The sequence below is a fragment of the Myotis daubentonii genome, chromosome 3, assembly GCF_963259705.1.
Source record: "Myotis daubentonii chromosome 3, mMyoDau2.1, whole genome shotgun sequence".
In the NCBI taxonomy this organism is placed as follows: Eukaryota; Metazoa; Chordata; class Mammalia; order Chiroptera; family Vespertilionidae; genus Myotis; species Myotis daubentonii.
Genome location: NC_081842.1, coordinates 213,106,562 through 213,122,270, shown reverse-complemented (window position 1 = coordinate 213,122,270; position 15,709 = coordinate 213,106,562). Strand labels below are relative to the sequence as shown.

General features: G+C 57.2%; 1 protein-coding gene across 1 annotated transcript in view; it reads left to right on the top strand.

Moving 5' to 3' along the window:
* The window catches only part of TNFRSF8 (TNF receptor superfamily member 8), a 64,489-nt gene extending 54,016 nt beyond the window's left edge, over window positions 1-10,473 (top strand). The window contains exons 15-16 of the mRNA XM_059691226.1: window positions 2,620-2,772; window positions 6,317-10,473. Coding sequence (XP_059547209.1) covers window positions 2,620-2,772; window positions 6,317-6,561 — 398 coding nt within the window. The 3' untranslated portion in view covers window positions 6,562-10,473. The remainder of the gene's footprint in view (window positions 1-2,619; window positions 2,773-6,316) is intronic.
* The last annotated feature ends 5,236 nt before the right edge of the window (window positions 10,474-15,709 follow it).

Below are 15,709 nucleotides of genomic sequence, written 5' to 3'. Positions count from 1 at the left end.
GATCAGTAGCAAGAATTTTAAACACGTGGCTGCCCCATACCGAGCATTTACCTGGAGCAGGCACCTCGCTCTGTGCGCCCTCAACGTCATCTCAGGGGGTCCTCACGGCATGCGGAGGTCCCGCTTATAAAAGGGGACACTGAGGCCCAGCAGGGAAGGTGGCTCCGCAGCGGGGAGCAGACCCACTAGGGTTTGAGCCCCTGTTTGTGACTCTAGCGCCAGTGCTCCGAGCCGCTGCCCTGAGCTGCCTCCTCGGAGACCAGCTTCATCCGCCCCTTTGGGGGGCTCGCTGTGCGCAGGCGCGGGAGAGGGCCGTGCAGATGTTACTGCTGATCACAGGACCACCCAGCACGGGCCCATCCACCCGGTCCTCACCGGGCTGGTCCTTGCGTCCGCTCTGTGCCCAGCCCCCGCCTCCCCATAGGCAGCTCCCACGGTGGGAGCTGGGCAATGCCCCCGGAGCTGAGGGAGGGGCAGGACCAAGCTCTCCCTATGGCGGGTCTCAGGCATGTATGGTTCACCCACTTTCCCCCCTCACTTATCAAATCTTTCATTACTTTCTTTTAACTCAAACATTGCTCCGTGGAAGATCTGCAGTCTCCATGTAATACTAGCTAAATAGCGCAGCTTTCACACATGTATAGGGCTCTCCCCACCCTTTTCAGCAGCATCCATGAGCTACTGAGCTTTGTGAACTGGCTTTGAAATATTACAACACTGTTTTGTTGCACCAATTTTATAGACTTGTGCAATACATGTTATTTTTCAGAGACGAACCAAAGGTTAATTTCTCAGGGTTCTTGCTGCCTGCTTTAGTGGCATTTGTTGGAGGATCTTTTACATACACTTGTAATAGTTGAAAAATAAACCAGATTGAAGATTCTTTTTTTTTCCCCCTGGTGGCTACCCTCCTATTATTAGGAGGGTAGTAGGATTGAGAGTTTGGCAAGGCTTTAGGGTTAATTCCCCCCCCCCTTTTTTTTTAATGCTTAAACCATGTACCAAGTTTTTGGTCCAAATCATGTAGAATAAGTTAAACTTAAATTGCCTTCTATTAACCAATGTAAGTGTATTTCTCTAAGCATAGTTAGGTTGAAATAAAGTCTTAAAAAGCAAAACAAAAAAATAACAACCCACAATAAAACGCATTTATACATACATGGAGAAAGGTTTCCACCTTTTAGCTTTTTAAAATATATTTTTATTGATTTCAGAGAGAGAAAGGGAGAGGGAGAGAGAGAGAGAGAGAAATATCAATAATGAGAGAGAATCATCGATAGGCTGCTTCCTGCACACTCCCTACTGGGGATCGAGCCCGCAACCCAGGCATGTGCCCTGACCGGGAATTGAACTGTGATCTCCTGGTTCATAGGTTGACTCTCAACCACTGAGCCACACCAGCTGGGCTCCATCCTTTACTTTTTAAACATAAGAGGCAGAACCACAATATGAGTTCAATTTAAAATTATGAGAGATCACATTCAAATACACTTGGGTCAGAGAAGTTGCTGTTATAACACCAAGACATTTATGGAAAAGATATTCGGTGATTTGTAAGAGAATCAAATATCTTTTAGCTACTTGAGCTAACACCTTAATAGTAAATTGTTTAAAAATGCTGTCTTTTGGACTTCAAATTGTTATAAAAGAATTTTCAGGATTATGTAGCTATACTTTCTGAATTACTCAAACTCATTCCACTCCGAAGGCAGCAGGTAAATGCTATGGACTAGAACATTCCATGAGACCGCTTCTCCTTTGCAGTTACCTATCAAAGTCAAACACTAGCCAACACTTTCCTGAAGACGCAGCACTTTTTAGAATACATTAGTGTAGTCATAACTGACTACTGTCCCAGGAGGTCAGGGCTGGGCAGTAAGGGAGGCCTGGGGCCAACATGTATAGACCAGCCTTTACACGCGTGGATCCCGGAGCCAGATGCCAGGGTTCAAGGACTGGCTCTGGCCCTAACCGGTTTGGCTCAGTGGATAGAGCGTCGGCCTGTGGACTGAGGGGTCCCAGGTTTGATTCCGGTCAAGGGCATGTACCTTGGTTTGCGGGCACATCCCCAGTAAGGGGTGTGCAGGAGGCAGCTGATTGATGTTTCTCTCTCATCGATGATTCTAACTCTCTATCCCTCTCCCTTCCTCTCTGTAAAAGAGTCAATTATATATATATATAAAGGCCTGGCTCTGACACTTACTAACCCTGAGCAAGTCACTTGACTCTGTGCCTCAGTCTCCTGACCTGTAAAATGGAGAGATTGCTAATATTAGTCACCTCAGGGGATGGCTATGAGGATTAACATGTGTCACGGGGTACACACGTATGATGTTGGCCACGATCCTTATTTAGTACACGCTAAAAGCAGCACGTTTCTCCCGGAACTTACTGCGCAGGTGCGCCAGGCTGTCGAGGCTGGGAAGCCCGGTGGCGGGTGGCAGCCCTCAAGCAGAAAGGGAGACTGGCTGGGGTGAATAGAGATGAGAAAACGGGGCTTCGCAGTTTGGGGACAGGTGGCGGGGGGCGGGCGCCCTGCATCAGCGCTGCCTCCTCTGTGCCCACAGGAGCTGAAGAGCCTGCTGGTGACAGGGCCCCGCACAGAAACGCTGGGGTTAATGAACCCCCTGGCTGTGGAGCCCTGCACCCACGTGGGGGCAGCCGGCCTGGAGAGCCTGCCGCTGGTGGGGGCCAGCCCAGCCGGGAGCCCCTCGTCCCCCAGGGACCTTCCCGAGCCCCGGGTGACCACGGAACATACCAACAACAGGATCGGTGAGTTGGCTGGTGTCCCTAGCGTGGTCAGGGTTAAGAGGGCAGTGGGGAGATGGGTGCTGGGCCCCTGGCCCCCACCTGGAAGTGGGGACCCTGGGTCTGGAAGGCCCCAGGCGTGGACTCTCCCACAGCCTTGTGAGTGGGAGGTGCTTTTGGTGAGAGTATTAGATGTGCTTGGCTACCCTGTCAGCTTGTGAGACAGCGGTGGTGGCCCTGACTTCATGGGGCCGATGGGGGGGAGCGGGGGCTCCTGAAATAATCGCTGAAGTTGTCTTGTGGGGTGGGGTGGAGGGAAGAGGCGCCCCCTGCCTATTATTAGAGAGAAAAGTGAACACTGCCCCCAGCCCCCAACAGAGAGCCCCTGAGGGGACCCGGAAGACACACAGTGATGTAAGAGCCGCCACTGGCCTGATCATTCCGGGCACCGTGCGAGCGTCACCTCACGGTCACACCGCCTGGGAGGCTGGTGTCTTCCCCTTTTCGCAATTGGGGAAACTGGATGGGGCGGGGGTGACACGACTTTCCTGGGCACACGACTGTGAGGTGGCAGGGCTGCGGCTCGTCCGAAACCCCAGGTTTGTCTGCACCACCATCCTGGTGGCCTTGCGGGCACCACGGCCAGCACTTCCCAAATGACAGCTGCCCTCCGGCTCGAACACTCCCCCACCCCACTTCGGCCTCGCCCAGGCCTCACGCCGCCTCTCCTGCCTACTACCACCAGGACGTTTCTCCCAAATTGTATACCTCTCTATTACACCCTGCTTGAAACCCGCCAGGGGTCCCTGCTACTTCTGGATGACTGCCAGGGTTCTTATTCCGGCATTCAAGGCTGGTCACCAGCTGCCTTCTCTCCACCAGGCTCACCTGCCTCCTGACCCCCGCTCAATGGCAGTTTCCTAAGCGTACGGAGCCCTTGCTCACTTCTAAGCTTCTCTGTGGGAGCTGCTTCCCTGCCTGGGACAGCCAGCACCACCCACTTGAAGACCCTGTTTATTCCCTCCTCCTCCCGGAAGCTTTCCTTGCTCTTCCCGCTCTCCTGTCTAGGCCAGATGGCCTCTGCTGTGCTCCCCCCGACTCCAGGCCTCCCACCCAGTGTCCTCAGCCCTGGCAGCCTGGCTGTGTTTGTGGCCTTCTCCTGCCCCCCGCCTGTCTGTGAGCCCCTGGGGCCAGGGCCCCGGTGCGCCCCCTCCTCGTCTTCTCCGGAGGGTTAACCACCACTCGGATGACACCAAAGAGGCATTTGCGGTCGCAGCACACATTTCTATGGCAGGCCTGGTGGACAGAACTCTTTAGGGCAGAGTCTTTCGTATCAAACGGAAACTTTGGGAGCTGCAGCTTTGGTTTTTTTTTTTTTTCTAATGAGTTTTGGGAAATATCGCCAAAGGCATCTCCTTCACATTTCCCAAGAAGCCCTAATTTGGAGTTTCAAGCCTGTGCTGAGTTCAGTGCCTGGAAGTGCGCGGGTGGGGTTCTGGAGTGTTTGAGGGGGTGGCGGAAGCAGGTACCAGACTCCCAGGGCAGCTGGGGTGTGGGGAGCGGTGCAGGCAGCGGCATGGGCAGCCTGCCCAGAGCCAAGCCAGCCTGCGGGCCTTGCTGGGCGTGGGGTGGTGGGAGGGAAAGCCTGGGAGGCTCTCTTGGGATCCCCAAGGGGCAGTGAGCCCCTTGTCCCTCTGACACTACCTCAGAGGGGCACCCCTTTGTTCAATTCCCAAGGGGACCAAACTCCTGCCTGAGCTTCATCACTCCCCCTGACCATAGCACCAGGCAGGCGGCCCCTTTCCCCCACCTTCACCCCCCCCACACACACACCCCAACACACACACTTACACAGCTTCCCTGGATGCGGAGCCCTGGGTGAGTCAGGAATCCCAGTAGCTTCTAGAAAACCCTCCCCCTGCAGACTGGGGGCTGGGCAGCTCTGTGATGGGGTCGGAGCCAGAGGACTCAGGAAGCAGGAATGTGAGGGGAATGATAGTCTGGCCCCCAAATTTGGTCTCTTCAACTTGGACAACGCACCCTGCTCCTCTCTGTCTCTGTCCATCTTTCTCTCACCTCCTCTAGCCCTGCCTGACCCCCTCTGTGCCCGCCCTCTCTCTCACCTCCTGGGGCAAGGGGCCTGCAGGTCTTGGTGAAGATGTGTGTGGCTGAGGCCTGAGGCCCTCTTCTCTCTTTTGGGGTGTAGGGGGTCCCAGCCCACAGCTTGTGTCTCTCTCTCCCCCGCATCCTCTTTAGTTCCTGCTGCTATTTTGAACACTTCTCTCTTTCCTGGGGGTGTTAAAACCAACACAGAAGCACTGGCATTATGTAATGGGATTGAGGGTGCAGGGGCCCCAAGAATATTTTGGGGGTTCCTGAATCAGAGGGGTGTAACCGGTTACCCAGAGAAGCAGGGATCCCGAGCCCCCCGCCCCACCCCAGCTCTCAAGTTCCCTCTTGAGCTTCCCCATTCGGCCTCCAGAACCCAGGGCTGAGCAGCGGGGAGCTGGGACCCTGCCCTGAGCCTGCGATACCGGAAGAAGCCCAGCTGGTGCTTGGAGTCAGCTGACCTGGCTGCAGGCCGGGCTCCCCGCTTCCCAGCGTCTTTGGCAGCTTCCTTAACTCCCCTGAGCCTCCAAAACCCCCAAAGGAAGGAAATGGTGGACCCGGGGAATCACACCTCTAATGGGCTGGGCGGGTCTTTCATCCAAGTGACATACATAAGCAGTCCTACTGTGTGCTAGGCAGGCACAGCCATGAGGCCTCGGTGTGTGTGTCGGGGGGCGGGGGCGGGGGGGAGGGTGGGTGATAAGCGATTAACACTGAAATATACCGCCCCTCCCAAAGCTGCCAGAATCAGGCTGCTGGTTACTCACGGCTGAGGGTTCTGCAGGGGCTGACAGCTGCCCGGCTTGCTGGGTTGAACTTGCATGGCGAACACCAGAGCATCCTGACACTCCGGGACACGCTGGTTTCTGCTTTAGGCCTGTGGAAAGGAGTGGAACGGGCAGCGGGGCAGGAGTTGCTTTGGGGATTTCTGCTAACTACCTGGTGACCTTGGGCAGGTCACTGAGCCTCTTTGGGCTCCAGGGCCTTTACCTGTAACTGGGGATAAGAACAGACTGTTTACCTGGCAGAAGGGATGCGAGGATTCAGGAGCTAAAGTGTGGAGAGTGAACCTCTTCTCGAGTTCCCTGGTGCTCGTGTTATTATTTTAGTCTTCATTCTCGATTACAGTGGACATTTGCAGGAGCCATGGGGACTGATTCTACTTGCTTCCTCCCCATGCTTGGCTTTCTCTCCTGTCCCCGTTCTCTCCTTCCCCACCCCATCCTTGCAGAAGTGCCCAGGCAACCACAACCATCACCCATAGGTAGCAAGTGGGCCAGTGGCTAACTCCTCAGCACCCAGTTCCTGGCTGTGAGGTTGGCAGGGCTTACTGCGCACCAGAGAGGTTGTGCCACCTGCCTGAGCCACACAGCGGGGGTGGCAGAGCTGGGCTGGGGCCCTCCTCCGCCCCCTTGCTCACTCTCTGGGCTCTCACCGCGCGTCTCCTTCCGCTTTGCAGAGAAAATCTACATCATGAAGGCCGACACAGTGATCGTGGGGACCGTGAAGACCGAGGCGCCGGAGGGCCGGGGCCTGGCGGGGCCGGCGGGGCCCGAGCTCGAGGAGGACCTGGAGATGGACCATGCCCCACACTACCCGGAGCAGGAGACGGAACCACCTCTGGGCAGCTGCGGGGATGTCATGTTCTCGGTGGAGGAGGAAGGGAAGGAGGACCCCTTGCCTGAGACGGCGTCTGGGAAGTGAGGCCTGGCTGGGGCTGAGAGAGCAGCTGGGCGCCCCTGGGACAGGGCTGCAGGGTGGGCCACGCTGGTGCAGAGGCCCATCTGCTGACCTGAGTTTCCAGCACCCAGTGGTCAATGCAGGAGGGGCCTGGGGGTCTCCACCTGCATCCCCACCCAGCTGCCCCCACCCTGACCCTAGGGCAGTGGGCTGTGCAGGGGAGACAACCAGGGTGTTGGATATGAATGCGATGTTTGCTGGGGCAACAGAAAGACAGACAGTAGGGACTGGACGCTTCGCCTCTGCTGCTACTGAGAAGATACCCCAGAGTCCTGGCATGGGCCCCCCGCCCTCCAGGGTGGAGCCCACCTGAGGCAGAGGCCATGAGGCCCACACCCCAAGCCTTCTCCCCTCAACTGGGCCCCTGGAGAGATACCCACGGGGCCTTGCTACCAGGCCAACAGCCCGCAGTTACTGTAAACTCGGCCCGCAGTGGCCTTGAGCCAGTGCCTGTGGTTTCTCCTCCGTCAGAAGGGAAACAGAGGGATCAGGCGGCCGGCTGGCCCGTCTCAGCCACTGCGGCCATGCTCTGCTCTGTGCCCTATGCCTGGTGGTGCCCAGCCTGCCTCCAGCCCTGCGTGGGCCGAGGGGGGACCCTCCTGGTGCTGCCCTTTCCCTGTTCTGTGGCCCCACGGTGGACCCCCGGCCTAGGACCAACTCATTCATCTCAGAATGTCCCTCCCAGTCCCAGTGACGGTGGGCCCTTCGGGGTCCTTGCCTGCTCGGTGGGCACCGCCCGCTCTGTCCTGGGAAATGAAGATGCCCTTCCCCGGATCTGCCGCCCTCGTGGGTCCCCATGGCACCAGGCCTGCCTCTTGCAGCAGCTGCTCCGCACCCGTGTTGGGACATGGATGTCAAAAGCCACGTCTGCCTTATCCTGGGCTTGGGGGGAAGCTCTGTGTAACTCAGTATGGGGTCAGGATGTCTGCATCGCACACTAAGGAATAATCTGTCGGCTGGCCTGCTCTCCCAGGGCTTTCAGACGCGTGTACACAGGCGCGTGGCCTTGGAAAGGGACCCGTGGACGGACGACAGGGGGCGGCAGGCCAGGCACCGAGTCTCGGGTCCTGGAATTACCCTCCGAAGCCAGTCCTGAAAGCTGCTGTTTACGCACCAGCCTCTCGTCGCTGGAGGAAGTCGGGGCCGGGTCAGGAATCGCAGGGGCCGTTTCTGAGACCTCTCAGGTATTTTGGGGGAAGTTGAAGAGACCGTTACACCAGAACCTGGAGAAGTTCATGTGGGATGGGTGATCTTTGCCCAAATGCCTGTGTGGGCGGCTTTGCACCCGAGCCTCCGTGCCCGATGTCAGCACGCGCCCAGCACCTCGTGGGCAGGGCTCAGGCTGCCTGTGGCGGCCGCTGACATCTGCTTAATGAAATGACACACTCCCTCGCCCAAGAGCCCTTCACAGAACATGATCTTTTAAAAATTCACAAAGTTCCTTACCAATGACCATAAGGCTGAGGACTCTCTCATGGAGACTGAGAGCCTTTGGGAAGCTATGAGGACGGGGATCCCGCCACCCCTCTGCCCGGCCTCTGGGGACAGGGCGCTGCTGCCCGCAGAGCCACCCCTCCGCTGCTGGAGGGTCTTCCTCCCTGTAACTCCCGCGCCCTGGCCCAGGCCTGCCTGGAGGACACTCTGAATAAAGCTGCTCTGCACCAGGCTCCCTGGGGGTGTTTGCAGAAGGGGCTGTGGGAGAGGGCATCACAGAAGCTGCACAGATGCCCCAGCCTGGGGGTCTCAGGGAGGGACTGAAGGGTCAATGTGAGCCGAGGGCTGCATGCAGGAGCTGGAAGCGCCCCCCCCACCCCCCCGCAGGACTCCAGGCCCCGCCCGTGGTCAGTGCGGGCCGGCGAATATCCCTGCCCTCCAGTGACAGGGCCTTCTTAGCCTCTGCTGTTCAGATGGGCAGGTGGACCAGGGCCCTGCTGCTCAGGGTGGCAGTTCCCAGGGTGCAGGGCACCTCACACATGTGCACACCCCCTTCCTGAACGGCCGCAGTCAGGAAGGAGTGATAAGTGTCCTGTGGAGGCTGTCATACTCGGAGAAACCCCGCTGTCTCCCAGAGCGGCCTCGGAGGTGGGAGACGACTCTAGGTGCTTACGGCCAGGCCCGCCCCTCAGATGGAGCAGGAGACTCAATCTTGCGTGTCTCCATCTTCCCGCCCCTCCCACCCCAGTCATTGCTGTCCCACAGCCCCAGGGACTGCTCTGCTGGGCTGAACAGAAATGACTGTGCAGAGGCGAGAGGCCGCCCTCCAGCTGAAGTTTCTTGGGTGCCTTCTCACCTCCACCCCTTCCTTGGTCCTCCCTGTCCTTGTGGGGGGCAGGGAGGGGCTGGGGACAGATGGGTGGGGCAGGGACCCGATTCACTCATAGGCCCTTGACCGTGTCAGTCCTGCTTGGCTGGAAGCCAAGGTGAGAACATTAAACGCTTCAAGGATGGCTACTCCAGCCCAAGGGGAAGCTGGCCGAGCCCACCTGGGGCTCCTGCACCCTCCCCAGGCCCCTGGCCCTGGGCCAACACCCATGCTGGCGCACACCTGGGACCCTGTGGGGTGCCCCAGAGCAGCAGGTCAGCAGCGGAAGTGACCGAGGTGCGGACAGACAGTGTGCGGCAGGGACTGGGATTCAGGCCCAGCTCTGTCGCTTAGTGGGGCTGTCTAGGTTAGGTGCCGTGATCTCCCTAGAGCTCAGTTTCCTGATCTGTGAAATGGGCCAGGGTTGTGGGGTTCCCTTAAACGCCACCTGACATGCGGCTGGTGTTTGCTGCGTGGCAGCCTCTGTCCTCGGTCCAGCCCAGCGGCCACTTGCCAAGGGTGAGCCCTTCCTGGGTCTGCAGAATTCAACCCCTCTAACTTACCAACAGGTAACCTCCAGGAGGCATCGGGCTAAGAACACTCTTCTCCCAGAAAAACAACATGAAAGCTGGTGGCTGGTTCCAGGCTGGCGTTAGCTTCGGTGAGGCTGACAGGCTTCCAGGCTCTCCTGGGGCCTGGCCTCCCTCGGGGTGTGTTGCTGTGGGAACCCCACAGTGGACAGACTGCTTCTTGCTCCGTGGGGCACCCAGAGGACCCCTCATGTCACAGTCACAGGAGTGGCGGTTGGTTAGATGTCTGTAACTCTGTGCATTTGTGAAGTGTTGCCGGTCCCTCTGCAGGGACGTCCTGCTTGTGGTTCCAGGGTGTTCCAGGCAGCACCGCGTTGCTGTTCAAAATCTCCTTTCCTCTCCTTCCCTCCCCCCTCCCTTCCAAACACACCTGTGATGAGCCAGGCCCGGTCCAGCTGCAGAGGATGCGCTGAGCTCAGACCGCCTCCGTGGGCCCTGTGTCCAGTGGCTGAGATCCACGATGGCACAGAACCGAACCTGTGAACAAGGTCGTTCCAGAGACGATGGGGTTATGTGCTAGGGGCGCCCCAGTTAGGGGACCAGGCAGCGCCTCGAAAGCAGGGTCGGCTCCAGCCAGGTGGTCCAGGAGGTGCCCTTTGAGCTCCACCTGAGTGACATGATGCGTGGGCAAGGGGAGGACCTGGGGGCCCAGCGACCTGGGAAGTCATGAACCACCGCTGCAAAGGCCCCCAGGTGGGGAGGCTCCTGGCCTTGGGACTCGAGGAGCACACCTGGTGGGAGCACCGGGGCCGGGCGGAGAGAAGGTGAGCAGGCAGGCTGACAGCCAGGCCACGGAGGGCCTCGCGGGCCATTGCAAGGTGCTCAGATTTTATCGTCAAACGGATGGAGACTTGACTTGGGGTGGTGAACACACAGTACAGTGTACAGCTGATGTGTTGTGGAATTGTGCGCCTGAAGCCTGTGTAATTTTGTTAACGGTGTCACCCTAATAAATTCAATAAAAAGGAAAAGGAAAAAAAAAAAGAAATAAACATGAACGAAGAAAAGTTAAAAAGAAAAGACTACATTTATTTTCCCTCCCGTTAGAACAATAAACATCCTGCTATTCTCTCAGCAGTGGGCGGGAAAGGCCAGCAAAGGTGGTTTCAGCTGATTTCAGACAAAGGCTGAGGCTGCTGGTAGCCAGGAAACAGTTGGATGTTTCTCAGAAAGGCCTGCGGGAAGGCTGCTCCCAGCGAATTAACGAGGAACGCAGCAGCTCCGGGGCCAGGCTGCTGTCGCCGAGATGGGGGGGGGGGGGGGGGGGGGAGGCTGGCTGGCTGGCAGGCAGTCAGTCTAGGTTCCTCTTTCTCTGGGTGTCTTCCAGAAGAGTAAAAACCAAACCAAGAAATCCTGGGGAGGCCACGGGCCTTTGTTTGTGTTGGGTGTGGGCAAACTCCCCATCCCATTTCATTAGGGCTCCTGATGTGGGGGGTGGAGCGGGGAGGAAGGAGGAAGGAGCCTTTGGGTCTCAATCTCCAGCTCCAGGAGTTCCCAGCTGCAGGGCCTCAAGCGAAGCCCTTAAGCGCTTTCAACTTTGGTTTCCTGATCTGCAACCCGTACATTAGGTGGATGGAGGTACAATGCGTGAGGTCTTGGCCTGGTGCCTGGCATGTTCCCTGTTCAGAAAACGGTAGTCACCACCAGCAGCCCCCAGAAAGCACCTGAAAAGCCGTCAGGTTTATTCAAAGCTTTCTACATTCTTCATGCACTTGGGCCTCAGCATCGCAGCTGGAAGTAGAGGGGCTGAGTATCAGCACTCCCCTTGACGACCTGAGGCTCAGAGAGGTGAAGCAACCAACCACAGTCACACAGCCAGGAAGCGCCAGAGCTGGAGTTCAATCCCCCAACTCTGGTTCCAAGTCCCCCTCTGCCCATGCGCCACCCCCTCTGTGCCCCCCCGCTGTTTACATCACAGTTATCAGCAGACGCTATGCCCTCTGGACACGTTTCCTTTCACCTCCAAGTCGCCACAGCTGGGAGGTAGGGAGGAGGTTGATTTTATTCCTCCGTTTTATGCAAGAGGCTCGGCAACTTGCCTGAGATCAAGCGGCAGCCCAGCTGTGATTTCTTTCTGATCCTCCTGCCGCAGAGCTAACCCAGCCAGAGCCTTGCTCCTCGGGGCGGCTTTCCTCGAAGGTGGCCTGATTCTGAGACAGGGAGGCCCAGGCCTGGGAGGACAGATGGACAGAGAGCCTCCGCTGGAGGACTGGCCAACAATCGGATTGCCTTTCACATCCTCAGAACTCATACCCCGCTCTCTGCCCCATGCCAGGATCCAAGGGCAAGAACAAGCCACCCCATTCTCCAGATGGGGAGACCGCGCCCTGTAGGGGTAAGGTGGTTTGCCTGAAGCGCCAGCGTGGTAAGTTTGGTCCTTGCTGTGGAAGTTGGGACTGGGGCGGGGAAATGGCCATCTAGCCTGAGTGAACAGTGAAGATTATTTGCTGATTCTCAATCTTCCTTTGGAAAAAAAAAATGGTGTTAAAGTGAAAGCACCTGTGGTAAGAGCGTTGGGTGTGTATTTGTACAACAGCTTTGTAAGAGCCAAGTGGTCCCCATAGACCAGCCGTGGGCAAACTACGGCCCGTTTGAAATGAATAAAACTAAAAAAAAAAAAAAAAAGACCGTACCCTTTTATGTAATGGTGTTTACTTTGAATTTATATTAGTTCACACAAACACTCCATCCATGCTTTTGTTCCGGCCCTCCGGTCCAGTTTAAGAACCCATTGTGGCCCTCGAGTCAAAAAGTTTGCCCACCCCTGCCATAGACCAGTGGTTCTCAACCTTGGCTGCACATTAGAATCACCTGGAAATCTTTTTAAAATCCTGATGTCTGGGCCCATGGGAGTTTAAAATCAGGATTTTAAAAAGATTCCCAGGTGATTCTAATGCGCAGCCAAGGTTGAGAACCACTGCCATAGTCCGGCAGACAAGCACAGACAAGAAGCAGGCTGCCTGCCGCCTCCTGGCCCTCCGGCCCGTGCAGTCCCGCAGGGTCCCTGCCGAGAAGGGCCGAGCCTGGTTCATACGCTGCTGTCACCGTCTGGAAAATGATCCACACGCTTTGAACGAGGGGCTCTGTGTTTTCATCTTCCCTGGGTCCCACACATGATGTAGTTGATCCCGCACCGGGGTCAGGGGACTTGTCTGTTCAGGACTTAATGCCAGGGCCCTTCATTTGCATCCCCGCTGACCTCCCAGTAACCATGGTTACAGGTGAGCACGTGGGTTCCCAGGTCTCCAAGTGTTGACTGGCTGGTGACTGACCTTAACTGTCCCAGTGGTCTCTTGTCACCTCAAAACTGAGTGGCTTAAAACAACACTAGTCATTTATTTCGCTCACACATCCGCGGTTGGGCCTGGCTGGCTGGGGAAGGCTCATCTCTGCTCACAGCGCCAGCTGGCACCGGGCACTGCACTGCTGAGGCGGCTGGCAAGCTGGGGCGCGCCCTGGGCTCCTCGAAGCACGGTGGCCGGGTTCCTAGAGCGAATGACCCAGGGTAGGAAGTGGAAGCCGCCAGGTTCTGGATATTTGGGCCCAGGCGCGGTACCACTTTTGTCCCATTCATCCATTGGTCCAGCCGTCACCGCGCCCAGATTCACGGGGAGGGGATGTAGAGCGTCAAAGACGCGTGAGTTCTGTGTCAGGCACTGCCCTGAACGCTTCCGTTGCCTCATTTCATTCTCCTGATACTTTGGTGCTTAGTGTCCCCAGAGTTGCCTCAAGGAAGTGAGATAACCTGGCCAAGGCCGCCTGGCTGCGATTTGAATCCAACTGTGTCTGTCTCCCCCGGAGTGTGAACTCTGGACCATGGGGCCCCCAACAGTCAGCACCGGGCAGGGCCAGAATTCAAACCTGCATTCGAGAGTATTGAGGCTTTCAAAAACATCAGCTCCAGAGCTCTCGTTTTCCAGTTGGGGAAACTGAGGCTCCGACAGGTCTGGTTGGGCCTCCTCTGAGAAGGAGGGCAGGGCTCGGCACCTTCCCGGGCAGGATGGGCCTCCACCCCCGGTCACACAGAGCCTGGTCAGGAAGCCGCAGCGCTGTGGGCAGATTATGCAAGAGCAGGCTGTCGCGGGGACGTTGTTTTTCACTGCGATTACACTTCGCTCAGGAAATACCCACAGCCTCGGCGGGTGGCGAGGGAGGGCACCTCACCTCGGGCCGAAGACCCCCCTGAACACTGGGCACTCCTGAGGTGGGCCAGGGTCCCCTGGGCCACGTCCATTCATCGAAAGTTTCCCGAGAGCCACTGTGCCTCTTTGAGCTGGGCTCTACCAAAAGCGACGTGAAGGCCTCCGCTGGGTCATCCGGGAAGTCAACGTTAGGTGGAACGGCGATAGGAACTCTTCATGGTTGAGGCTTTTTGTGCTAACTCATTTAAACCTCACAGCGCCCTAGGCAGTGGTTGCTATTATTACGCCTCTGTTACCGGTGAGGAAACCGAGGCACGGGCTGGTTAAGTTCCTGCCCACGGTCACACAGCAGCTAAGGGGTGTAGGCAGGATTCAAACCTGGGCATCGGGCGGCAGTGCGAGCTGCCCACCATTTGGCATGCTGTTCCATGCGGCACAGGCTGAGGTCACCACTGTGCTGTGGCCCCAACCCTGAGTCTTGGGCCCTTTGGAACACTGCAGGCATCCACAGGGCCCGGGGAATGTACAGGGAGTGCGTGCTGGCTCCATCTGCCTTTTCTTCCCAAAGCCCGGGTACGGCCAGGCCACTCGCTCACAGAGCCTTCTGTGGTTCCCCAGTACCTGCAGGCCAAAGTTTGCCAAGCCAGCCCTGCCAGGCATGTTCTGCTCCCTCCCACTGCTCCTGTATTCAAATCCCCAATGAAACCCAACTGTGACACCTGCCCCCTCCCCCATCGCTGAACACTGCTTAGCGCCCCCATGCCAGACCTCCATCCTCATCTTCCCCTTCCTCCTCCAGGAAGCCTTCCAGGACCACCTGGGACCAGGACCTTTGTGTCCTCCGAGTTCCCACAGCACTGACTGTTCCAAAAACCCCCCCAAAAAATCTCTGTATGAAAAGGTGAATTTGTTTATTTTTTTTTCAGTCATTCAAGCAACAGATCTGTATAGAGCACCTACTGTGTGTCAGGAACTGTGCTGGGGAACGTGGCGGGGGTAGGTGGGGACAGGGGTATACGGCACTGCTCTCAGGGAGTCAAAGCCCAACTGGGCAGCAGGCTGACTCAGGTGAAAGTGTGGGCTGTGGCGCCCACTGTGTGCCATCTAGCCCAGATGTTGTGCCTCCACTCCCTCCTCTGTAACATGGATGGAATGAGAGTACCTGTCCCAAAGCAAGGGTGCGAGGATGAGGTTCATTCATTCATGCGGAGGGGCAGTAAGGAGCCTGGGCGATAGCCTCAGCCAGGGGTCGCTGCAGAGGTGGTGGGGCCCTGAGTGTGGGTCAGGGGGGCAGCCAGGGCTTGGGGATTTGGCACATGTCACAGAGTTCCGGGAGGATGGAGAAATTCGGGGCATGTGGGGGCCAGTGGGCAGTTGTGATCGGTGCGTCAACAATGACAGCATTGCCCAGTTGGTGGCTGAGTGTTGACCTATGAACCAGGAGGTCAGGGTTTGGCTCCCGGTCAGGGATCATGCCTGGGTTTCGGGCTCAATCCCCAGTGTGAAGCTTGCAGGAGGCAGCCGATTATTGTCATAATTGATGTTTCTCTCTCTCTCCCTTTCCCTTCCTCTCTGAAATCAATAAAAATGTATTTAAAACAAGAAATGAGAGTGTTTGTGAGTCTGGGGTGATGCATACGCACGTGTGGGTCTCTAGGGGAGATGATGGAGGTAGTTCTGAGGCAGGCGTTGTTCTGCAGGAGCTGGGAGGGAGACTGGACAGGCTGGGCTGGGTGGTTGGTGGGAAGTTGCATCCGCCTTAGGAGGGTTGGGAAACTGCAGGGGATTTGGGGATCCATGGGGGTTTCCTTTGAGTGTGACTGAGGCTGAGCACTGGGGGAACTTCACAGGGAAACCTTCCCTGAACCTTGGGGGATGCCGGGCTGCATTGTGGCGTATGTGTGTATGGGGGGAGGGGGAGAATATTTGGCTGCATTTGTTGAGCACCTACCATGGGCCAGGCACTGTGGACTCCTAAACTCTGGTCCTTACAGCATCTCTGCAAAGGGTACTTATTTCTCCCCATTCTATAGATGAGGAAATGGAGGCTCAGGGAGATGAAGTGATCTGTCCAAGGT